Source organism: Ursus maritimus, unplaced genomic scaffold (assembly GCF_017311325.1).
Source record: "Ursus maritimus isolate PB19 unplaced genomic scaffold, ASM1731132v1 scaffold_6, whole genome shotgun sequence".
Taxonomy (NCBI): domain Eukaryota; kingdom Metazoa; phylum Chordata; class Mammalia; order Carnivora; family Ursidae; genus Ursus; species Ursus maritimus.
In genome coordinates, this window is record NW_024426774.1 from 47225946 (window position 1) to 47250859 (window position 24914).

General features: G+C 51.6%; 3 protein-coding genes across 6 annotated transcripts; 2 read left to right on the plus strand and 1 right to left on the minus strand.

Moving 5' to 3' along the window:
- Window positions 1–374: 374 nt before the first annotated feature.
- LOXL3 (lysyl oxidase like 3) lies at window positions 375–18174 on the plus strand. 3 transcript variants are annotated; one of them, XM_008700034.2, is made up of 14 exons: window positions 375–480; window positions 1857–2181; window positions 4022–4185; window positions 4757–4971; window positions 14871–15090; window positions 15333–15513; window positions 15653–15807; window positions 16051–16218; window positions 16352–16514; window positions 16708–16951; window positions 17044–17159; window positions 17239–17375; window positions 17482–17593; window positions 17774–18174. In XM_008700034.2, the coding sequence occupies exons 2-14, from the start codon at window positions 1869–1871 to the stop codon at window positions 17845–17847; spliced, it is 2262 nt and encodes a 753-aa protein (XP_008698256.1). In that variant the 5' UTR covers window positions 375–480; window positions 1857–1868; the 3' UTR covers window positions 17848–18174. The 3 variants fall into 3 exon arrangements, with proteins under 3 accessions (XP_008698256.1, XP_008698257.1, XP_040479208.1); XM_008700035.2 differs by lacking the exons at window positions 17044–17159; window positions 17482–17593; window positions 17774–18174 and having other exon boundaries at window positions 17203–17305; XM_040623274.1 differs by lacking the exons at window positions 375–480; window positions 1857–2181; window positions 4022–4185; window positions 14871–15090; window positions 15333–15513 and having other exon boundaries at window positions 4833–4971.
- Window positions 18175–18315: 141 nt separating this feature from the next.
- On the minus strand, window positions 18316–21559 carry HTRA2 (HtrA serine peptidase 2). Of its 2 annotated transcripts, XM_008700037.2 has the most exons (8): window positions 20991–21557; window positions 20686–20890; window positions 20402–20596; window positions 20129–20161; window positions 19790–19895; window positions 19570–19639; window positions 18779–18874; window positions 18316–18671 (listed from the first exon to the last, which is right to left on the minus strand). In XM_008700037.2, the coding sequence occupies exons 1-8, from the start codon at window positions 21494–21496 to the stop codon at window positions 18506–18508; spliced, it is 1377 nt and encodes a 458-aa protein (XP_008698259.2). In that variant the 5' UTR covers window positions 21497–21557; the 3' UTR covers window positions 18316–18505. The 2 variants fall into 2 exon arrangements, with proteins under 2 accessions (XP_008698259.2, XP_040479210.1); XM_040623276.1 differs by lacking the exon at window positions 20129–20161 and having other exon boundaries at window positions 20991–21559.
- Window positions 21560–21772: 213 nt separating this feature from the next.
- AUP1 (AUP1 lipid droplet regulating VLDL assembly factor) lies at window positions 21773–24835 on the plus strand. The gene is given in 13 exon segments (XM_040623277.1): window positions 21773–21826; window positions 21829–21923; window positions 22004–22141; window positions 22221–22371; window positions 22557–22741; window positions 22992–23064; window positions 23160–23233; window positions 23491–23557; window positions 23659–23761; window positions 23894–24013; window positions 24129–24244; window positions 24430–24548; window positions 24658–24835. Coding segments are annotated over 13 exon segments (1317 nt in total). The 5' UTR covers window positions 21773–21787; the 3' UTR covers window positions 24695–24835.
- Window positions 24836–24914: the final 79 nt, after the last annotated feature.

The following is a 24914-nucleotide window of genomic DNA, read 5'->3' on the forward strand; positions in this document are numbered from 1 at the left end:
CGGAGCCCGGGACGTGGGGGAAGGGCTAGGGGCTGGGGACTGGAAGGCTTCCCGGAGCCCGGAGCTGAGCCGCGGCCTCTCGGGGCTGCCGCCCAGGCCGGTCCTCGGCCCCGTGGCCTCTTGTGTGTCCAGCTCCCTGACCGCAGGAACCCGGCCTCCAGCCCGCGGGAAAAGAAAGCTTCATTGAGCAGGCCGGGGAGGGTCGGCGGTGGGGGGGTGGGGGGAGGTGGAGCGGCCGCGGCCAGCTCCACGGGGGAGGGGAGGATCAAAAGGAGAAGAGGAGGGAACTGGCCAGGGAGTAATGGAAGGAGAAGGCGGAATGTGGGAGGGCTCAAGAGGACGTGGGAGGGACGAAAGGAGAGGGGGGGAGAGAAGGGGGGTCCAGTCTCCCCTGGCCGAGCACTTTTTTTGGGAAGTCCAAGGACTGATCTCCAGGACCTGGACTCTTCTCCCAGCCCCTAGAGCCCCGCTCAGCCAAAGGTAGGGGGAGTCACGCTGCCGCGGGAGGAAGGGGAGTTTCGGATGGAAAGGATGGTGGAGGGACCACGAAAAAGGGGTGATGCAGGATGGGGTCGAGGGTAAACCAACCAACAGAGGGTTTTATCACTGTTTAAAAAAAAAGAGACACAAGAAGAGAGGAGGCAGATATTTGGCGGGTGGGGGGCTGCGGGGTGTTCCAAGTTGGGCAGCCGCCAGGGCCTTAAGGCTGGAGGCTCCTCTGTGAGGCCCTACCCCTTGGGCCCCCAAGCCAAAATGTCCCCAGAACAAAGCTGTCCTGTTGTGTTGTTTGTAAGAGTTGGGGAAAGCATGTTCAGGGGCCCCTTGTAGGAGAGGGGCTGTTCTCAGTCCCAGACAGAGAGAAGGCCTTGGCTGAGGTGCTGATTGGCACCCTGGCCTCCGGTTGCCCAGTGACAGCGATGGCAGTGTTGGCAGGAGGTTTGGACAACCCCACCCCATTACCCCTCCCAGCTTGAGGCCTGGCCCTCCTGGGCCCCTTGACCCTGCAGGGCATGTGAGAGCCTGTGTGCTGGGTAGGGTGTGTGTGTGGGAGGGGGGGGTTCTCCATACATCCTGGTCTCTGCCGGCTCTGCCGCAGAATCTGCCCAGACAGGACTCTGGGCTTGGCTCCCAATCAGGGAACCTAAGATCTGAGGGGCTCGTAAGCCCCCTCACCTGCTTCTCTCCACAATCAGTAGCTAGCTGTCCTCTGTCTGGCTGAATGGAATCATCTGGGTCCTGGCCACCACCCCTCCTTGGCTCCTGCCAGGCTCTCTCCTCACCTGTTGCCTGTGTCTCTCCATTGCTGTGTGCACTGGCTCTCTCACGGTCACCTTCTATCCATCTTCCACATTGTCTCTTTCTGCTGTCTCTTTCTGTTTGATCCCCTTTCGTTCCCACAGTTTCCCTTCCTCTCACATCCTGTCTGGGTCTTCCTCTTGCTCAGTCCCGATCTCTTTCTCTCGACTATTCTCTGCCTCTTGGTCTCTAATCACTGTCTTTTGATCTTTGGGTCTCTTAGACCAGTGCGTGGGGATAAATGAGGGGATGATGACAGAGCTAGGAAAGGACCTCGTGAGACAGAACAACTGATGGTGAGGGAGAGCCTATCTCTGTGTCTCTGTCTGTCTCCCTCTCTCTCTCCCCCCTCCCTAGTCTGCACCTCTCTGACTCTGTGCTTCTGCTCTTATTTAGTTTGTGTTTCTTTCTCACTTAGTCCCTGGGTCCCTGTCTTTCTCTCACACAGTCTCTGTCTCTGTCCTTCTTTGGTGTCTCTCTCCCTCTCCTGACCTCTCTCTGGGACCCAGGCCCGGCTTGGTCTCAGTGTCTCTTACACGCTCTCTCTCTGGGGCACCCAGGCCTTCCCTGCCATGCGACCTGTCAGTGTCTGGCAGTGGAGCCCATGGGGGCTGCTGCTGTGCCTGCTGTGCAGCTCCTGCCTGGGATCTCCATCCCCATCCACGCCCCCCGAGAAGAGGGCTGGCAGCCAGGGGCTGCGCTTCCGGCTGGCCGGCTTCCCCAGGAAGCCCTTCGAGGGTCGCGTGGAGATCCAGCGAGCTGGCGAGTGGGGCACTATCTGCGATGACGACTTCACCCTTCAAGCTGCTCACGTCCTCTGCCGGGAGCTGGGCTTCACAGAGGCCACGGGCTGGACCCACAGTGCCAAATATGGCCCTGGAACAGGTGAGCAACACTCCATGCATGGCCTAGGTATTGCCTTAATGCAGGGAGAGGGAACACCAGGGCAGGCACAGGGACCCAGGACACCAAAAACAGCCAGTGTCAAGTAACCCATGGTTGACAGTCACTTCTCAGGCCTGCGTGACCTTAGGCTGGTCAGTGCCTTCTCTGAACTTCAGATATGCTATGTACAAAATGACCAGGTGATCTCTAAGTTCCTTTCTTCTGCAAATGTATGATTCCACAAAGACACATGCAAGGGCAGCCCTGATACAGGTGAGCCCTGTACAAGTAAAGTACAGTTGGTTTGGTGGAAAGCTGAGAGCAGATAAATGATGTCCAGATATCCCAAACCAGAAGGGATCACAGATACTGCCGCTGACAAAATCAGATTAGAGGCAAGAGCTGAAACCAGCAAGCTGGCACTGACTAAGAACAATAAACTCTTCAGACAAGAATGGGGGAGGAGCTTCAGAGGAATTCTGCGACCTGAAGGTGCTTACTTTGTATGAGCCACAGTAGGATTGAGGGACAGAAGCCGGTGCAGTCTGCAGCGCATCCCCGCTTCCCACTGGCTGGACCACTTCTGGAATAAAGTGTGCCTTGTAAGTGCCACATTTAAGAGAGACAGTAGAAAATGGAACTACTTTCAGAGGAGAGCTGCCCAGATGTGAAAGGTTGGAAGCCAAATTTCAAGAGGGAGTAGCTGAAGAAACCGGGGATGTTTGGTATGAAAAGAAAAAAGCTTTGGATAGCATTTACCTGAAGGTTGTCTTCAAATGTAAGGACAGTCATCTGGCTGAGGGAGTTTTCTGGATGGCATCAAAGGACTGAATCAGACCTGGTGGGGGAAGGTCATAGTCACGAGGACTCTGTGATGGTTCCAGTGGCCTGGTGGGGCTGGAAGTAGGCATCCCAGCAGAAGCTGGGTGAGTCCTGTCAGGATGTGCATGATGCATCCCTGCCATTGGCTGGGACAGACTAGTCACATTGGGTGGAATTCCATGTGGAATTGGGTCCATCCAACCCTGACAAATCAGATATTCATTTCAGTGTGGTCCAGGCAGAAAGAAAAACAAGGGGCAATGTGGCAGCACAGACAGGGCAGGCCCATGGGAGAAAGCAAGGCTGGGGTGAAAAGAACTTAGATTTCCAAGTCTCACAAACAGCTTAAACCCCTAAGCCGCCATGTATTGGCTGTATGGTCTTAGGCAAGTTACTTCTCTGAACCCCAATTTCTGTTTTTTTTTAAGTTTTTATTTATTTATTCGACAGAGATAGAGACAGCCAGCGAGAGAGGGAACACAAGCAGGGGGAGTGGGAGAGGCAGAAGCAGACTCCCAGCGGAGGAGCCTGATGTGGGGCTCGATCCCATAACGCCGGGATCACACCCTGAGCCGAAGGCAGACGCTTAACCGCTGTGCCACCCAGGCGCCCCTGAACCCCAATTTCTTTACATAAAATGGTGGCAGCTCTAAGAATAATCATGTATATGTATACATGGCAAAGTGCCTAACACACAACAGGTACTTGATTAATTGTAGCTATTATTGAATAGGTTAGGACTGATCAGAAATTCAGTGTTGACTCTTTTGATTTTTTATTCACCCTACCAACTTCTTGAGTATCCCCCAGATCAGCACTAACACCCCATCAATCCTGTGCTCCCTTTCCTCCCACAGTGTCCTATCTCTTGCACACCCATTAACTTACCAGAAAAATGGGATTATCCTGGCCAGATGTGAAGCTTCTAGGCTCACTCTCTCCAACATCTCCATCACTCCCCCACGTCCTCCATCCTGCCTCCACAAGCCTGTCTATCCCCTCATCTCTCCCTCCACAGGCCGCATCTGGCTGGACAACCTGAGCTGCAGTGGGACTGAGCAGAGTGTGACTGAATGTGCCTCCCGGGGCTGGGGGAACAGTGACTGTACCCACGATGAGGATGCCGGAGTCATCTGCAAGGACCAGCGCCTCCCAGGCTTCTCAGATTCTAATGTCATTGAGGTCTGCCGTTCAGACACACACACACACACACACACACACACACACACACCACCCAAGATGGCCGGGGTGGTTATATGTGGTTAGAGTGGATACTAGAAGGTAGGGGATCCCATATGCCCCACAGGCTAATTTGGGTTGGTGGGAGGCTTAGAGGGTGGCGACAAACGACAGAGCTCCTAGACATAGTAAAGCCCAGGTTTGTTTTAGCATTGGCATTCAAGTTACTAAGCCTGGCATGAGCCTCTCCAGCTTCATCCTGCTCTCCTGGAACATCTCCCTTCCTATCTCTCCTACTGCTTCCATGCCTCTTCCTCTGTGAACTGCTCCCTCATGCTCCTGGCCGCCTTGGGCGCTCCTTTCCTCAGCTTTCTCAGCACCCTCCATCACCTCTCGGAGCACACGCCCTTCCACTCTCGTGGTCCAGGAGAGTCGGTTCACCACAGACAGCAGGTGTGCCAGCCCCTACTCGCCACGGGCTTTACAGCAAACACACTTGATCAGGGCTCCACGAGGGTGGGAGGACATGTAAAAGGCGCTGAGACTCCTTCCTGTGCTTGTGGTCCCATCCCAGGTAGAACAGCAGCTGCAAGTGGAGGAGGTGCGACTTCGACCGGCTGTGGGGCGGGGCAGGAGGCCCCTGCCAGTGACCGAGGGACTAGTCGAAGTCAAGCTTCCCGACGGCTGGTCCCAAGTGTGTGACAAAGGCTGGAGCGCCCATAACAGCCACGTGGTCTGCGGGATGCTGGGCTTCCCTAGCGAAAAGAGAGTCAACACGGCCTTCTACAGGTGAAGGGACGTGGGCGCTGAGTGTAGCGGACTGGGAGTGAGGGGTGCTCTCTAAGGGGTGGTGTCTCGACCTCTGGGAGGGTCCGGGGCTCTGCAACAGTAGAGAAATATGGAGGCCCTTTCGGAAGTGGAGAGTTGAGAAATCTTGTGGGACCATGAAGGGGCTCCCCGGGGCGAGGCTGAACTGGGGCAAGCAAGGCTCCTGCTCTCTCGGGTCCGCAGCCGGGGCGGGGCGAGTGGCGCCGGTCGCGGGTCGGGCCCATGACGCCATCTGTTGGCAGGCAGACTCTCGGCGCCCCGGGGTGCGCGCCGAGCCTCGCGAGGCCACGCCCAGCGGCCGGCGGTCCAGCGAGCGGTTACGGTTACGGCGCAGGGCGCGGCCCCGGGACCCGCCGTCGGAGCTCAGGGAGCGCGCGGCCGCCCCCTGCGGAGGCGGTGCCTGGGTGTGTCCAGAGCGGAGCTGGGCGCGCGTGTCCCCGCCAGAGAGCCAATCCCCGAGGGTCGGAGGGCGCGGGGGAGAGGTCAGGCCCTGCCCCCGGGACTTCTAGGCAAGTTTTCCAGAATATCCTTCGGCGGAGGCGCCCGGCCCTCTCCACCTGCCCTGGTGTACGCCCTAGCTTCCAGAGTAACGGATCACACTGGTGAACGGCTCTGTGCTTACAGCGCCTCGCTACCCTGGAGAATCATGCGGTCATTTTGAGGAGTTTAGAAATCTTGACAGTCTCTTTGTAATCTATTTCGAAGGCTAAAATGCTAATTTCTTTTCAGCTCTTCCTTAGTTGAGTTTTGCAGAAAGACCTCTTGACATCTAGGTGACCTTCCATTGGGTACACAACTTCAGATATGGTCTGATCAGGGCAGGGTACAGTAGAAATGCTCAGCTTTGGGTAGAGCATGCCCAGACTTTGTATTGACTTTCTGTTGAGGAAACACCCCACTTTTCGTATTGAACTGGTAATCATCTAAAACCAATTCAGATCTTCCCTTATCCTTGATACTAATAGAAAAGCCTATTTGAACCTAAATCTATGTTGAGTTTACGCTATTAAATTAGTTAGATACATCATTTAAAAGCCATTAAAAAGCCATGATGAGTCCATGAGATTATCCTGAATCTTGACATTATTTTCCATTTGTCATCCCTCCCAGCTTCCTCTGGAGGATATATACGATAGCTATGCCTTCTGCCTTCATCAGAGTGACTGTTAAAATTGTTGAAATGTTCAAAACCAAAGTCTAACTCTTCCTTACTCATCAAGTCTTTACTCATTAGTTGTGAAATGTTTTTTCCCACTAATTGGGAACAAACTGAACACTACAATGACGTAGCCAACATTTCACCATTTTATCTATAATGAAATCATGGGAGATTTTGTTAGTCTCCCTTAAAATCCGGATATATTCATGGCCATTCTCCAGCCTTCCAATTTAGTAATCTTATCAAAAAAGGAACGTGGTGGTTTGAACTAATTTTTACTGAAATCCTTCTAAGTCTCTAAGGATCGCCATATATTTTCCTCACTGTTCACAAACTTTCCATTTAATAACTTATTCTAGAGTATTATTCTTTAAGGAATCATTTTTCTTCTCTTTGAAAGTAAACATATATTATCCAACCTCTAGTCTTCTCCAGACTTGCTCAATTTTTCTTGCCTTGGTTCTTGGCACATCTGAAAGTTCTTTCAGCCCCAAGGAATATACTTTATCTGGTCTAGAGACTCAAACTGTTTTAAAATAGCTATGTGCTGTGCTCCTTTACTATAATCTGTGTTGGGGCTATATTTCTTTCTCTGTGCTGTTCTTTACCTTCCCTAACCCAAACATCAGGTTCCGAACAATTAGCACAATTTAAAAAGCAGGGATTTCAAGTGACAAGGCTAGCATGAACAAGGGTGAAGAGATCCATTCATTCGGTATTGATTTATTGAGTGTCTACAGGGTGCCAGGGACCGTTGTAGACACTAGGGATTCAACAGTAGACAAAACAGACAAAAATCCCTGATCTCATGGACTAGGGAAGAATTGGAAAATAGTAAAATTTTAAAATGTAAGGATGGCAAAGAGTGTAATCAATAAAAATAAAGCCGGGAAGGAGTTAGGATGTCGAAGTGGGATTGCAGTTTTAAATAAAACAGTCAGAGAAGGCCTCTTTGAAAAGGCATCATTTGAGAAAAGATTTAAGGGAGGTGAGGGCACAAACTGTGTAGAAATCTAGCTGAGCATTTACAGGAAGAGGGATCGTAAATGAAAAAATCCTAGGGGATGGGGGAGGGGTAGAAGGAGGGAGAAGGCACTCTTGCATGCTCCTGGAGGCCACTGGGGCTGCAGCTGAGGCAACAAGAGAGAAAATGATAGAAAGGTGACATAGGAGGAGATTGGGAAAGAATGGGGAGGCCACTCACGACCACATAGGGACATTTGGGAGATTGGCTTGCTGTCTGTGTGAGATAAGGTTTTGAACAGAGATGTGACATCTGACTTCCATTTTTAAAGTATTATTTTGGCTGCTTTAAGAATAGACTGTAAGGGATGCAGTAGAGTCAGGGAGTCAGAGAAATTAATTAGGAGGTTATTGTCTCCTGAAAGCCAAGTAAAGAAAGTGAGAGGTGATGGTGACCAGCGAGAGTGGTGAAAAATGATCATATTCTGTGTATGGTTGAAAGTAGAGCCAACGGGATTTGCAGATGGATTTAATGTGGTGTGAGAGAAGGAAAGGAATTAAGGTTCATTCCAAGGTTTTGAGCCTGAGCTAAGTATGGAGTTGGCCTTTCTGATAAGGAAGACAGTGGGTGGAGCACATTCTGTGTGAGGAGGGGGTGGAGGGTGTTGTATATTAAAACTTGGTTTTGGACCTGTTAAATCTGACGTTCTCTAAGACATTGAAATGGTGAGGCCGAGTAAGCAATTGGGTATATGACTCTAGAGTTCAGTTGAATAAAAGTATTATAAGTCCTGAAACTGGATAGTGTCACCAAGGTAGTGAGTGTAAACAGGAAAAGAGAGGTCCAAGGACTGAACTGAGAGCTAAAATGTTATGAGGTCAGGAAGATAAAGTGAACATGGAAACAGTGAAGTGAGGTAAAAAGAACACCAGGGGAGTGTGGTGGCCTGTAAGCCAAGTAAAGGGCTTCAGGAAGAGGGAGCAAGCGAGTGATCACCTGACTCAGTCCTGCTGGTGGGTCTAAAAGCACAAGGACTGAGAAACAAAAGCTGGATTTAGCAAAATGGAGTCATTGCTGACCCAGACAGAGATGACAGTGACTAGGATATTTTTCAAAAGACGGTTGACTAGAGTAGAAGGTCATGCTGAAAAATAATTGAAGGAAGATCTGAATACTTAAAAGCCAGAAAATGGAACACTTTTCATGCCAGATTGATCTTTATCTTATGGCAAAATTAAAAATAAAAGTATTTGGGGGCGCCTGGGTGGCGCAGTCGTTAAGTGTCTGCCTTCGGCTCAGGGCGTGATCCCAGCGTTCTGGGATTGAGCCCCATGTCAGGCTCCTCCGCTGGGAGCCTGCTTCTTCCTCTCCCACTCCCCCTGCTTCTGTTCCCTCTCTCACTGGCTGTCTCTGTCCTGTCAAATAAATAAATAAAATCTTTTTAAAAAATAAAAGTATTTGTATGGGACACTGATGAAATAAGCCCAGTGTTGTTAAAGTTTACCCGATAGTAGTGAACTGGAGGGAGGAGGTTCTGGACGCAGTAAAGACTAGTTAGGAGTTTGTTATAAAAGTGAAGCTGATTCAGAGGGTGACAACCAAGAGGAAGGGGATGAAGAGCTGTAGGATGACTGGTAACAGAAAATAAGAGGAATACGGGAAATGCCCCTGAAGCTGCTGGAGAGGAGGATGGTGTGTGCCATCAGGGCTGGGCTTCAAGGTAATGTGCACTAGCTTCCGAGTGAGCCGTCCTCAGCAAGTCTGAGACACAGCAGTTATCCCTAGGTATTCATGGTATGAAGTAATTTTCAGAGATCAGGAATATTTGTGTAGATATTGCAATCCGTTAATGAATCTGGGATATAAAGGCTGGAGGACACATACTAAGTAGAGAGATCATTCATAGTGAGGAAAGGGGTTACAGGAGTCCTGGGAGATTCTGTGATGGGGCTCTGATCTAGATTTCCTTTCACAGGTCACATCAGACAAACAGAGCACTCGCACAGGTAATCACATAAAGGATAGGCAAGGTTATTAGGAAGAAGTCCGCCTTCCTTAGAGACAGAAGATACATCGGCTCGCTTTTAGAGGAAGCCGCTAAGATTTGGGGAATGAAAAAATCAGAACATGATGCATTTATCATTTTTCAACTTGGTTTTATAGTTCTGCCCTAGAACATGTGAAAGTTGTAGAATTTTAGAAGAGGAAAAGAATGTAAAGATAATTGATCATTTACTGTCCTTTTGCAGGCAAAGAAATTGAGGTTCTAAGAGCTTAAGAGCTGAAAGCTATTTATTGAACTCCTGCTATTTGAAAAGCACTGTGCAAGGTGCTGAGAACACAGAGGTGATGAGAGACCATGGAAGACCTTATAGTCTACATTAAGGATTTGGGTCTTTATAATAAAAGCCCTAGGAAACAAGTGAAGTGTTTTCACGAGGAGGGTTGTGAGAGGCCATGAGGAGGTTTTGGGCTCCGAAAGATCACTCTGACAGAATTTCTGAGAATGGTTTGGAGATGAACAAGAGTGGATGGACTGGAGAGATGTTTAGGAAGTAACAATGACAGGACTTGGTTATGGACTGACTTTGGGAGTCAAGAAAAGAAGTATCAAGGTTAACTCTTAGGTTTCTGGAGTGGATTTTACTGAAAGAATTATGGGTTTATTTTTTGGACCTATGTTACATTTTAGAAAACTTTGAGACATCTAAGTAGAAACATCAAGAAGGCAATGGAATATAAGGTTAGGTATAAATGAGAACAAATAAAGAGAGGGTATGGAATGAGTAGAATGCCTCAGACAGGGCTCTAAAAATTTAAGTGACTAGCTAGAGGAAGACCCTGTGAAGAAGACCAAGAGAGAGCAACCAGAATTAGGAATCAAACCAGACTAGTAGTGTTAAGACAGCCAAGGAAGGAGAGAAGAAGAGAACAGCAGTGTCAGATGCTACCAAGAGGTAAATAAGATGAAGACTGAAACTGTCTACTAGATTTATTATCGCAGAGTGATGGGGAAAACCAGAAAAGAGCGGGTTAAGGAATGAGTGGTAAGAGAGAGGATAAAGAAATGGAGTATTGACAACTCTTGACAGTGTTTTCTATGAAGAATGGGGGAGTTATGGGGTGCAGGGTGTGTGTGGGAGGCGTGTATAGGAGAGATCAGAACAGGTTTAAAACAATTCAGTTGAGGAGAGATTGTATACGACTTTTCAATTGAGAAAAAGAGGTCCTAAGAGATGGAATTCAGAAACGTTGGGGGGGAGTGGCCTTAGAGAAGAGAGATGGTTGGCATGAGAAGAGGGTGCACAGATGTAGGTAGGTTTTTATATTTGATGGTTGAAGAAACAAATGTTGGGGGAAACAAGCACACTTGTGAATGAAGGAGTGTAAATAAAGACAGATATCAGTACTGGTCCTAAATAAGCACCAGGTTCTTAATATAATCTGTATTGTACCTTATATATAACTAGGTATGCCATATGATATTTAATATAAAACCTTATAAATAACTAAGAGAAGAAGTACTTCTAAATTTCTAGATAATAATACATTTTTCTGAGTACTAGCGAGAGGATCAAGATAATCTTGAAAGAACACACAAAATATATTTCATTTCAGACAGATCCAAGGAAGAGACATTTGGAGAAAAAATTTCACACTATACTTGTATGATGAGAGGTTCTAAACTCTTAGTAATGTCTCAGGAAAGAGACCTGAGAGTTATTGTATACTCTTTCCTAGGAATTTTGGACAAATTGGATATTTTGGCAAAAATACCAACTAAATACATCCTCAGGAAGAAGCCGGGGCAGGAAATACCAAGCAACTCCAGCGCTGTTTCAAATCTATATATTAATATCCTAGTGCATCTGCACACAGTATACTGTGTCCAGATAGGACTCCTCAAGAGAAAACATCAGAGTAAGAACATGTTTAAAGAGGGGATAAGTAAGATGATAACAGGGAGTCCCACAAACTTATAAGAACAGACAAGCAAGATCTGCATTCATCTGTACAAAGTTGGACAGGACAGAGAGGGGGCAAAATTAGTCTTTAAAATCAAAAGGAGAATGAGAGGAGAAACAGACCTAGTTTCCAGACATTAGACTTAAGGCAACCTCTTGAAGAATAAAATAGGTCAAATATTTAGGCCAATTAAAAAGAAATAAAGTTTTAGAATTTATTTCTCTGGAAGTAAGTCTGGGAGCTGAGCTCCGTTTGTGAATGACTAAAGCATGTGGGATTTAATTTAGGCAGGAAGGATGCTGTCATCCTAACCCGCCTGGCCTCATGTTCCCCAGTCAAACCAAGTTAATGTTCTTGGACATCCAGCCTTGGTCCTGGTCCACAGCCCTCAGACCTGGAAATGCCATAAGTCAGAGAGCATCCAAGAATAAAAGACAGTCAGCCTCCCTATAACCAGGCCAGTTCTCTCTCCTTGCCTGGTCAGTCTGACAATCTTAACAGTCCTAACACCTTCCTACTTATACCCTCCCCATAGCCCTCCCCTCTGGTTTAGATCAACCCTGCTATTGACCCTAGTCCTCATGGCCCATCTGCCCCAGCCTGATTTCTGTGGGTGCTGGTATAGGGGCTCTATTAGCCTGAGTCCGTGTGCTTCACTGCTGCTCGTCAGCCTGGTCATGGGCATGTAAGGCCAAACAGCTGGGAAGGGTTGAGCCTTGGGAGTATCTCATAACATTCTGCTGACTTTCCAGCTTCCCTGTTGGAAAAGTAATTTGCCCTTGGCCCCAGCTGCATCAGCCTTTCCCACTCGGTTCTAGACTGATCTTGACTCTGCTATTGTCTTATCCTCGCAGAAAGTTGAGAAAGCGAGCGGCCAAAGCCTCGGCCGGAGGCCCCAAGCCCATTGGAAGGTAATGGGGCAAGAGCCCCGGGACCTCCTGCTCGCCCCTGTGGCCCGAGGAGGTGGATGGATGGAAGGCAGCCTATCCATGTCCATCCCAGAACCCAAGCTGATGAATTAGAGATGTAACTGCAAAATGGCCATGGGGCGGGGGAGGCAGGCATGGGGATGGGCAAGCTTAGATCTTAGAGTGCACAGGGAGGAAATAATGTAGGAATGGCTGAGGAGAAGCCTCCGTATCCTTATACTTCCCCTAAATAGGTTGGACTCCAGCCTCAGCCACCTGCATGCTTCCTACCCCCTACTCTTCACTCCCCCTTAATTCATCCACATTCCCCTTGTCTCTCCTCCCTTTACCTCTTATCCCCTCTCCCCTCACCCCCTGGACTGACTAGAATTCTCATCACTGTGGTGGAATCCAGAGAGCAACCTGAGTTCCTAAAATGGACTTCAGTGGTGTGTAGCAGTCCGTGTGTGTGGAAAATCTGGCCCCTTCACTTTACTCCTTCCCACACTCTGCATAAAGGGTCCTTCCTGGAAACAGGAAAAAAAAAAAAAAAAAAAAAACCTCTACCTTTCCTGGGCCACATACCTAACTACTACCTCCACTAACTTCTTTCTCCTTTTTTCAGACCAATCACCAAGCTTAAAGTCAAACCCAAACCCCGAGTGGGCAGGGGATCAGTCAAGAGGTAAATGAAGTTCAGGCTGGGTGTGAAGAGAGGGAGAGCACAGAATGAGGATGAGTCAGGGCAATTGGGCTGTGGTCAGGAAGGGGTCCAGGAGTCCCCCACCATGACGTGGAGGAGCAGCAGTAGCTATTACAAACCACCTTCCAGATGATTCACTGAAACATAAAGTGATGCTGGCCCTTATGTTTCTGCGGAATTATGCTTGTCACAGGATTTTTGCGAGTCTTGATAGAAGCTCATCCACTGACTACCCTTGTTCCACATGCTTATTTATCTTCCCCCAGTGAATTCTAGCAGACCCTCTGGCACTTTTGTCCTTCAGATGCCACACCTGCCTCTCCCTCAAGAAGTTCAGTTTGCCTAAGGGATCAATGTTCCCAGCTTATCTTTATTTGATTAATTTTTTAAAAATAGGTGCTACCAGCTTGGAGGTGAGACTTGGGGTCCCCTCTGGAACCTCTGCCAGGGATGGGTTCAGATTATAGTCCCTGTGTCTCTGGCCCAGTTGACACAATTAGGCTCCCAGTTCCCTAATTTTCTCATGGGTTCCTTTGGAATTCAAGAGAATGGAAAGCTTCCAACCCCAGTGATTACCTCTCACTAGGCTTCCAAAGGCCATTTGCATGTGAGAAGTCTCCCCGATAACTTCTTCAGCAGTGGCTGAAGACACAGAGAACTCATCCCTTTCTTCCATCCCCTCCTCTCTTCTGCACATTCTAGGATCACCCAGTGGTCCCTTGGTGGCCCTCCTTCCCCAGCTCCTCCTGGTGGCTTCAAAGGAACTTGGAATTCGGGGCTGTTCTTGTAGTGCCTTCTAGCTAAGGATCATCTGTGTCCAACATAGCCATGCTCTGGTCTTCCCTGAACCCCAAATCCAAGTGCACACTGCTGTTTTTACTGTGTTCCTTATGGGGAAAGGGGAGGCGGAAGTTTAGAAAAGCTATATCTTTTTCCTGTGATGGCCTCCTTGACTTTTATTTTCAGCCATACAGGACTTTGGGAGAGTACCTGATCTGTCTGAGCTTCAGAATCCACTGGTCCTGAGCCTCCAAAGGTATTCTGTAAAGTCTCCAGGCTTCCTGTGTCTGTTGTGTTTATAAATTTTCCTCCTCTCTGTGTCTTCTAGCCAATGACTTCAAGTCATCAGATCCCTTCCTCTCTCTGACATCAAGTGATGGGCACATTACTACAATAACTCACTGCCAAGTCAGCCTCACAGGCCCACCTCACCAACACACGCCCTCCCCTCTGGGCACTGCTCTCATCGCGCGCCCCACTGCTATCTCTTATTCTGTTAGTGTCAACAAACAAGCCCCCTCGTTCTCACAAGGCATCTCTCTGAGGTGCTTCCAAGTTTTAACGTCTCTAGTTTAGTCCCATTTTCATGCTCGGGTGGCTACAGAACATTCCTTCTGTTACATTTAAATTGCAGAACCATGGACTACCTTATTAAAGCTCAGCTCAGGTCTGGAGAGCTCTCTGCCATTCTGTTGTGCATATTCACTCTCCTCTGGTCATGTGGTCTCTTAACTTTTGTCTGTCTTGCATTTATACATCTTCATTCCCACATGTGCCAGCCCCAGTCCTTCCCTTCTGGTATATTCTTCTCATAACTACCCATCATATTCTGGCCTGGAAGACTCTTCAGCCTCAGAGAAGCAAGCCATTTAGACCCAAGACTTACTCACTCCTTTGCATCCTGTCCCTGATTCAGTTATCTCAGCCTCAGTATAATAGAAGGCTGAGCGCTCCCGCTGGCTCTTCAGACTTCCTGTTTGTGTCAGCCACTCCCTTCTGCCCATCTCTTTCAGCCGGGCTGTCCTGGCTTCCCACTCTCTCTGCACAGGAACCTCAACCCCAGCCTCCATTAGGGCCAGCAGCCTGAAACCAATGGGAGCAAGGTTTCTGTCAGGCAAGTCAACACTAGCTATCCTGCCCAGAGGGGTCTTTGGCTGCAGGTCCCCCAAGAACCCTCCTGTCTGGGTAATCTGGGCTCTTTCAGCCTGGAAACTTGCCCTTTGTCTCTATGGAGGGAAACGCAGCAGAGAAGAGGGGATGAAAAAGGGATAAAGTGGTCATGAAAGGTTGGGGGATGGTGGAGGCATGGAGGGGAGGAGGGTTGTGGGCAGAGGTAGGAGCATTGTTTTACCCTACTACACCCCACTCCTGTCCCCCCAGGCTGCTGGCCCAGCGGCAGCAACACTCCTTTGGTCTGCATGGGGTGGCGTGCGTGGGCACCGAGGCCCACCTCTCCCTCTGCTCCTTGGAGTTCTATCGTGCCAATGACACCACCAGGTGCCCTGGGGGGGGCCCTGCGGTGGTGAGCTGTGTGCCAGGCCCTCTCTACGCAGCATCCAGTGGCCAGAAGAAGCAACAACAGTCGAAGCCTCAGGGGGAGGTGTGTGAGACAGTGACTATAACTTTCCCCACCCCAGGTGGAGAACCCCAGAGCCTAGCCACCCCCTGACTAAGCACAGCCCTGACCTTTGAGGACAGAAAGGAACCTCTCTCCAGGGGGTGGGCCACAGTCCTGAGACACCCCCCCCTCCCCAACCAGAATCTCATTCATCTCCCAGGTCTACTTAGCTCTGTGCTGATGTTTCCATTCACTGCTTTTGGGCACATCTCTCTCCTCTATAGACCCGAGTGCGTCTAAAGGGTGGGGCCCACCCTGGAGAGGGCCGGGTGGAAGTCCTGAAGGCCAGCACGTGGGGCACAGTCTGTGACCGCAAGTGGGACCTGCAGGCAGCCAGCGTGGTGTGTCGGGAGCTGGGCTTCGGGAGTGCTCGAGAGGCTCTGAGTGGTGCCCGCATGGGGCAGGGTGAGGGGGATGAAGATGGGAGGAAGAGGGAAGGAGAAGGTACACACTCTCCTGGGGGGTACATTCCTTGGGAAGGAGACCCCGACACAGACAGTGAAGGTCCAGTTATAACCTCCTGATCTTTGACCTCTCACCCTAGGCATGGGTGCCATCCACTTAAGTGAAGTTCGATGCTCTGGACAGGAACCCTCCCTCTGGAAGTGCCCCCACAAGAACATCACAGCCGAGGACTGTTCCCATAGCCAGGATGCTGGAGTACGATGCAACCTGCCCTATACTGGGGTAGAGACCAAGGTCAGTTATCTTTCCAGTTCGGTTCAGGGATCTGGTCTCCTCTCCAGTCCTGGTCATGATTTGCAGACTGACAGCTTCCCAGCCCACTGTCCCAGGCCCCCACCACCCAGCAACTCCCACCCAGTGCCTCCATTTGCCAGCCCTTATGTGCCTCTGAATCACCCGTCAGCCACATGCCTGCTATGGACACCCACTTCCCCTCCCCAAAAGCTTACCCAGAACTTCCATTCTGTGTCACTACAGATCCGACTCAGTGGAGGCCGCAGCCGACATGAGGGGCGAGTGGAGGTGCAAATAGGGGGACCTGGGTCCCTTCACTGGGGCCTCATCTGTGGGGATGACTGGGGGACACGGGAGGCCATGGTGGCCTGTAGGCAACTTGGACTGGGCTATGCCAGCCATGGCCTGCAGGTGAGTGAGGAGAGGGAAACCAAGGCCATTGCCTCCAAAGCCTGTGTTTGGGGCAGAGGACTGTGGAAATGAGTCCCTTGGCCCAAGAGGCTGGATGGTGGGGCCTCACAGAAACACCAACATATGTTCCCAGGAGACCTGGTACTGGGACTCAGGGAATACCACAGAGGTGGTGATGAGTGGAGTACGCTGCACAGGGTCTGAGCTGTCCCTGGACCAATGTGCTCATCATGGCACCCACGTTGCCTGCAAGAGAACAGGAACCCGCTTCACTGCTGGGGTCATCTGTTCTGAGAGTGAGTGAAGCCAGGGAAGGGAGGCTCTGGGCCACCCCCTTGGAGAGAAAAAGAGAGCTGTAAGCCGGAGGGGTACTCCTTGCCTGTGAAAAACCAGCCTCTCCCCCTCCACAGGGGGAGGAAGAAGCACCCCTATCTGTCCCCGCCCCCCCCATCAGTGACCTCCCACACTCTGCTTCCTTCCTTGGGGCAGCTGCATCAGATCTGCTGCTGCACTCGGCCTTGGTGCAGGAGACAGCCTACATCGAGGACCGGCCCCTGCACATGCTCTACTGCGCCGCAGAAGAAAACTGCCTGGCCCGCTCGGCCCGCTCAGCCAACTGGCCATACGGCCACAGGCGTCTACTCCGGTTCTCCTCCCAGATCCACAACCTGGGACGAGCTGACTTCAGGCCCAAAGCTGGGCGCCATTCCTGGGTGTGGCACGAGTGTCATGGGTGAGAGGGGCAAGCAGAAGGGCAAGGTCACTGGAGATGGGGCAAGCCTGCTGGGGGTAGGGAAGGAAACAGGGGTCCCCTTGTCCCCACAGGCACTACCACAGCATGGACATCTTCACCCACTATGATATTCTGACCCCCAATGGCACCAAAGTGGCTGAGGGCCACAAAGCTAGTTTCTGTCTAGAAGACACCGAATGTCAGGAGGGTGAGTTGGGCCTTGAACAGACACCTGTGTCTCCATCCCACAGCCTTGCCTCACACTGACATATGCCAATCCCTCTCAGATGTCTCCAAGAGGTATGAGTGTGCCAACTTTGGAGAACAGGGCATTACCGTGGGTTGCTGGGATCTCTACCGGCATGACATCGACTGCCAATGGATTGACATCACAGATGTGAAGCCAGGAAACTACATTCTGCAGGTGCTGGGGGCCTGAGATCCAGCTGGCAAGTGGGAGGAATGTTTGTTAAAGACACCTTGGGATTTGAGGACTGCAACTGGTTACATTGCCTTTCTCCCACTCACAGGTGGTCATCAACCCCAATTTCGAAGTAGCAGAAAGCGACTTCACCAACAATGCAATGAAATGTAACTGCAAATACGATGGGCACCGCATCTGGGTGCACAACTGCCACATTGGTACTTGGTGGGAAGAGGAGCTGAGAGAGACTGGGGGATGGGAGGGAAAGACCTTCATTCTCATCTACCTAAGTTGGTTGTCTTCCCACCCACCTCTGGATCTCCCAGCCTCTCCAGTTCTACCCACCCTTCCCCACAATGGGTCTGTTTCCCCACCTAAACCATCCATTCACCTTCTAGGTGATGCCTTCAGTGAAGAGGCCAACCGGAGGTTTGAGCGCTACCCTGGCCAGACCAGCAACCAGATCATCTGAGGTGCTGCCGCCCTCTCCGCAAACCACCACTGGCCCCTAAGGGCAGGGGTCTGAGGCTGCCATTACCTCAGGAGCTTACCAAGGAACCCCTGATGTCAGCAGGCCGGCCGCCCTCATCCAGTGTGCACTATGGATGTGGAACTCTCAAGCCAAGGTTATCGCCCTCCTTCCTACGCCAGCTGCTGGATCTGTGGCCAAGTGTGGGGAATTTTTGCTCCCAGGCCCAGCACTGAGCCAAGCACACAACAAAGAGCAGCACCTGATTAACTGCCCAGAACAACAGACAGCAGCAGCTGGTCATCTTGAATAGGGAGGTCAGAATGGTCAGCTCCAGTATCTCCCCTCAGTTGAGGTGGGGGGATACAGCTTTACCTCTAGCCTTTTTGTGGGGGAAAAGATCAGTACCCCCCCTTATTTTTTTTAATGTTTTTTTATTATAACCCCCCCTTATTTTTGACTATAACATGATGCTAGGTATAATTTTATTTTATATAAAAAGCATTTTTATGATTCCTCAGAGCCCAGGGATTGGTGCTGGTGGTTGGAGGGACCTGCCCCCCACTGGTTCATTTAATCCTCTGTCCAGGTACCCTCAGAGCCTAGGCCAGGAAAGCAAGGTGGAAATCAGAGCAGGAGTCTCGTACTCCTGCTGACCCACTCATTCTGTGACTTCAGGGGTCACATATAAGGTCAATGTTTCCGGTCCCCGCCGGATGCGCACTGCCAGCTGGGATTGGGTTCGAACAGCTTCATAAATATCTTCAGCGTTTTGTACCAGCTGCTCCCCAATGGCCAAGATCACATCACCCGGCCGTAGACCAGCCCTATGGTGAAAGACAGAGAGAGAGAGAAAGGAGGGAATAGACAGCCCAGTTCAAGGGCACATGCACACCTCACCCATCCCCACCTCACAATGCAGTCCCTCCCTCACCGGTGTGCAGGGGAGTCCAGGATGACTTTATGGATGAGCACACCATGCTGAACATCAGGAAAACTTGGTTCTCGAAGCTGTAGTTCAGCAAGGATGCTGAAAGGACAGAGATCACTCTGTTAACCACACCAAGGCACTCTCCCCATCTTGTGTTCACCTCAAATCTCGCATCAACACACTGACAACTGCATGGACAAGGGCATGCACTAGATACTCCGGATACAAAGGCAATTGGCTTTCTGCCTTCTGGAAGTTAGGAAGTGGGACATGTACATAAAAGGTAACTAATTCCAAGGGATACATAGTATAAAATCAGTAACACTAATGTCATTCTAGAATTCTAAGAGAAACTTTAAGGAGAGAATAGAACTTAAGCTGAGCCTAGAATGAATGGTTCTGGTATTTAACTATATAAATCAAGAACAACATAAATAAAACCATGGAAGTAGGAAATCAGGTTGGCTGGAACAAAATATATTCATGTAAGAAGCCAGAGCTGGAAGGTTAAATTGGAGACAAATGGAAAATGGCCCCTAAACACCAGGTTAATGGATTGAAGTTTTTAAATCAAACCAGTAACAGGATGAAATCAACCTGGTAGCAGGTGTACAAGATGGATTGGAGTGAGAAAGTCAAGATCATGAGAGAGAACAGCTCTTCTGATAGCTCCAAGCGTGAGGCAACTTATCTTAGATAAAGATAAAATTGAGAGCAAACCTCAACACAAGTGCCAGTTGCCCACAACTGAATACACTGGTGGTCCTACAGGTCACTGCCCCTAAAGCTCATACCTGGGAGTCAGGGTCAGCATCATCACCCCAATGTAGCGGCGCTGGGACCCACTGATTCCAAACCAGGAATCTGTGATAGAGGGACAAATGAGCCTCAACCAGCTACCTCCTTCCTTCCCCGACCCTTTCCTCCCAATAGACGACCCCCCACCCCAGCAAAGCCCAGTGAATGCCCCTCCCACCACTTAAAGGAATTCCTCCCCCACTAAGCCAGGCTCACTCTTCTTTTCCCCACGATGCAGAAACTCTCGAAGGCGATCAGAAGGGATGGCAAAGGAGATTCCAGCTGTGACCTTCATGGTATTCACTCCAATCACCTCCCCATCCTGCAGGGATAGAGCCCACTATTCCCTGGCCCAGACACATAGCAGGAAATGGGGATATCTGAACAAGAGTAGCAGGGAGTACTGGGGAGTTGGGGAGACCTGGTTGGATTCTGGGAGACAGCCAACAGGAAACTGCTCAGAAATTTGACCAACATCGTTGAATTAGAGGAAGCACACCCCTTCTCACACTGACCTGGGGCAGGGATTCTTGGAAAGAAGGATGTCCCACTCACCAGGTTAACCAGAGGACCTCCAGAATTTCCAAACTGCAGGACAAGGAGAAAATATGGAAGAGATCCAGGGACTCTATGCCTGGGGGCATGACCGAGATGTAGGCACTTTCTCCAAATTCTCTCCTTTCCCAGCCCAACCTGAGTGGCCACATATGTGCAGCCCGACTTCTGTATACAGGCTCATCCACCATCTATCACAGTTGGTGCCTGCACCCCACAGCCTAGCCCCCAACCCTCAACCTAGTTTTTCATTTCTCTTATGTCAGAACGCACATCAATAGCTGCATCAGTCTGGATGTATTCCACATTGGTTTGGGGGAGGCCCAGGTCTCTGGCTGGACGCTGAGCAGAGCTGACAATGCCAGAAGTGATCGTATTCTGCAGTGCAAAGGGACTTCCCATGGCAACAACAAACTCCCCTTGCCGGACATCAGCTGAGCGTCCCAAGGGTAGTGTGGGGAGAGGCTCCTGAGGGAGAATGGATATAAGAGACCTGTCACCTGGAGATGTGAGCAAGTTCACAGCCCCACCCAGACCCTGCCTGCCCAGACCCCCACCTTAGTCTGAATCCTCAGCGTGGCAATGTCTGCCACGGGATCCACAGCTGTGACCATGGCCTCATACGTGTCACCGCTAAGCAGCCTCACACGGACCCGGCGCCGATCAGCCACCACATGAGCGTTGGTTACGATGAGCCCGTCGGCAGCCACCACGAATCCTGAGCCATTCGAGATAGGGACTTCACGGCCCGAGAAAGGGTGCCTGGGTTGGGGGGAAAGTAAGGATGTAAGGAGGCTCAGACCCCGGCTCGCCCGCCCTCTAACCCGCGGCTTGGGTGCCTCCTGCTCTTCCCCACCGTTACCGGCCCAAGATCTCGATATAAACCACGGCAGGTGCTGTCTTCTCCACCACGTCTGCGATGAAGTTGTACTGGCTCCGGGGAGAGGTGGGCGGCGAGCCAAGGACCGAGGCGAGGACCGCTGGGGGACCCCGACCCCCGCCCCACAATAACAACAGCACTGCCCCCCCAGCGCCCAGCGCCACCGCCAGCCATACGCGCGGACGGGTTCCAGGGGTCCCTGAGACCTCCCGGGTCCTGGGATCTGGGGTCCCTGCAGTCAGCCGTGGTCGGGAATCCGAAGTCCCCGATTGCAGACACGTCCGTGGTTCAGGGACCCCCACAGACAACCGGGCCCGGAGACTGGGGGTCCCATAAGTCACTCCGGCCCGAGGGTCAGGAGTTCCTGACGTCAGCAAGGTCCGGAGGTCAGGGGTCAACAGGGGTCCCTTCCCCCAGCGAACGCCCCCGACAGCCCGCCATCCCCGGAGGTTCCAGACTGCACCCCGCCCCGCCCTCAGTGCAGCCATCAGCTCCGCCTCGGCTGCCTCCTCGCCCGCCCTACACAGAGGCGGCGCCCTGGACGCGAGCAGGCGGACAGAGGGACGCGGGGCACGCCGGTACCTGAAGTCCTCCAGAAGTGCACGCCGGGACCCAGGATTCCGGCAGGCCGACTCCGCCCCGCCCCGCCCCGCGAATGCCGGGAATTGTGGTCCCCGCGGGACGTGAGTTATGAGGTGGCCCAAGGGCCCGCGAGGCATGCTGGGACCGCTAGCCCTTCCGGGGCGCCTCAGGACTTCGGGTGCCGGCACCCTGGGCGGATGCCCGAAGACTCCGCCTTCCCAGGAGCCCCTGCGGCGGGGCGCGAAGATGGCGGCGGCGGCCGGACATCCCTAAAGCAGCGGCGATGGAGCCCTCCCCGGCGCTGGGGCCGGAGCGGCTCTTTGACTCGCACCGGTAAGAGCCCTGGCGGAAAGAGGCCGGCTCCCGCGTCCACTCGGCCTTCGGCGCCCGATCACCCCGCCTTTCGCCCCCAGGCTCCCGGGTGACGGCTTCCTGCTCCTCGCGCTGCTGCTCTACGCTCCAGTCGGGTTCTGCCTCCTCGTCTTGCGCCTCTTTCTTGGGATCCACGTCTTCCTGGTCAGCTGCGCTCTGCCAGACAGTGTCCTTCGCAGGTAACGACCCGGGGGTTCCGGGAGGGTCTGGGCTGGGCCTGGCCCGAGGCCGTGAAGTCACCACTGCCTGCGTCCCCAGATTCGTGGTGCGGACCATGTGTGCGGTGCTGGGGCTCGTGGCCCGGCAGGAGGACTCCGGACTCCGGGATCACCGCGTCAGGGTCCTTATTTCCAATCACGTGACACCTTTCGACCATAACATAGTCAACTTGCTCACCAGCTGTAGCACCGTGAGTGGGGGGCGAAGCCGAGAGCTCCACGGGGCGGTTCCCTGGGGCCAGCCCGAGGCTCCCCTTTGTTTCCCTTGGGGACCACGAAATACTAAGCCTTACCCTAATCCCGCTTCTCTACCCATATGTCAGTTTTTCTCACTTCCCAATATTCTTTTCTTGCTTTCTCTCTTCTCGATTCCCAGCCTCTACTCAATAGTCCCCCAAGTTTTGTGTGCTGGTCTCGGGGCTTCATGGAGATGGATGGGCGGGGGGAGTTGGTGGAATCACTCAAGAGATTCTGTGCTTCCACGAGGCTTCCCCCCACTCCTCTGCTGCTATTCCCTGAGGAAGAGGCCACCAATGGCCGGGAGGGGCTCCTGCGCTTCAGGTGGGTGAGCACAGGTATCGGTCTCCAGCTGGGTAGGTGGTCGGGCTTGGGGGCCCTTGAGTTTTCACAATTTTCAGCCCTACCCCTTCTGTCCTAGTTGGTTTTTTTTTCTGTTCTTTTTTTAGTTCTTTCCCCTTTGTATTTCTTTATTCCTCATTTATCTGCTTGTACAGTTTGACAGTTTTCTGTTCTGAGTCAGGTGCTGACCAGCTGGCTAGAATCCCATCCTACTCTCTCTTTCATCTTCCAGTTCCTGGCCATTTTCTATTCAGGATGTGGTACAACCTCTTACACTGCGAGTCCAGAGACCCCTAGTCTCTGTGGTGAGTGTGTGTTGGACAGGGAATCTCTGGGGCTTGGAGGGTAAGTTTCCCACTCCTGGCCCAGGCTTAGACCTCACTTCATGCCCTCCCTTCAGACGGTGTCCGATGCCTCCTGGGTCTCAGAACTGCTGTGGTCACTTTTCGTCCCTTTCACAGTGTATCAAGTAAGGTATTAACTGTCTTCGCTTTTTGGTGGCTGGGAGAAGCTCACCTCAAGGTCAGGGAGGTTGCCTCTTCCCTGTCCATTTCCAGATCTTTTAGTATCAAGGTTCTGTCACAGAGGCAGTACAAAGTGTTTACTATCCCCCCACCCTAATCACAACTGTTACATGAAGTATCAATGTGGGGAGAGGGCTGTGTGACAGCTGCACACAACATGGTCCTGGATTTTTTTTTTTAATTAATTAACTTATTTATTTATTGCAGGTGGCTCCCTCCTGTTCATCGCCAGCTGGGGGAGGGGAATGAGGAGTTTGCCCTCCGTGTACAACAGGTGGTGGGGTACACAGGCAGGGTGGAGGTGGGATTTTTCCTTAAGGTTAGGAGGAGGAAGGCTTGAGACCTTGACGGTTCCAACCTTACAATTCTCCCTAGCTGGTGGCCAAAGAATTAGGCCAGACAGGGACACGACTCACTCCAGCAGACAAAGCAGAGCACATGAAACGACAAAGACACCCCAGATTGCGCCCTCAGTCAGGTTTGTGGTCTCTGTACACAAAGTTCTTTGGGTTTTCTCAGCCTATTGTGATTCCCTTCCTATTCCTGTGCTAGTCAGCCTCTCCTTCCTCCCAGTTCTCCACTCACCATGTTTCGGATTTCTTTTTTGCAGCCCAGTCTTCTTTCCCTCCCTCCCCTGGCCCTTCTCCTGATGTGCAGCTGGCAACTCTGGCTCAGAGAGTCAAGGAGGTTTTACCCCATGTGCCACTGGGCGTCATCCAGAGAGACCTGGGTATGGGAAAGGGTAGCCTCACACAGGAGACAGGCGCAGAAAGGAAAAGTGGGTGGTGAGGGGAGAAGATGAGCAGGGAAACAGACTCCCTTCTTCTCTCTTCCCCTCTCCCCAGCCAGAACTGGCTGTGTAGACTTGACCATCACTAATCTGCTTGAGGGAGCTGTAGCGTTCATGCCTGAAGATATCACTGAAGGGACCCAGTCCCTTCCCACAGCCTCCGCCCCCAAGGTGAGACCCAGGAAATGGTTAGGTCCAGGCCTAGGGCTGGAATGGGCAGTCTACATACTCCCTCTCCTTGATGTCTCTTTTTTGATCCTGAGACCCTAGCACAGTGCCTCTCTTGCAAAGTAGGCATTCGATGCGTGTTTAATGATGATGACTTCGCAAGCCCTCTGACATTGTGATCACCTCAGTTCCCCAGCTCTGGCTCGGTGACCCCTCAGCCCACAGCCCTCACATTTGCCAAGTCCTCCTGGGCCCGGCAGGAGAGCCTACAGGAGCGCAAGCAGGCACTCTATGAATATGCGAGAAGGTGAGAGGCTTAGAGGACAGTGGGTAGGAAGGGGCAGGCTGGAAAAGAGAGCTAATTATAGAGCTAATGTGGCAAAGCCCACACAATGTCTTCTTCCTATGTCTCGCAGGAGATTCACAGAGAGACAGGCCCAGGAGGCTGACTGAGCACAGGATGGCACCCAGAGCCGCAGGACGGAGACTGGGGGCAGCCCTCACCCAACTTACAACTGGCTGGAAGGGTGGGTGGTAAAAAGGGAGGGATGGGGCTCCCCACAAAATCACATTAAATTCAGGGTTTTCACTCAAGGTCTCTGTTGCCTCTCTGGGGCTCAAAAGCCTACTGAGCAGGTTCCTTTTCCCTTGGTTGGAGGGAACAGGGGTGAGA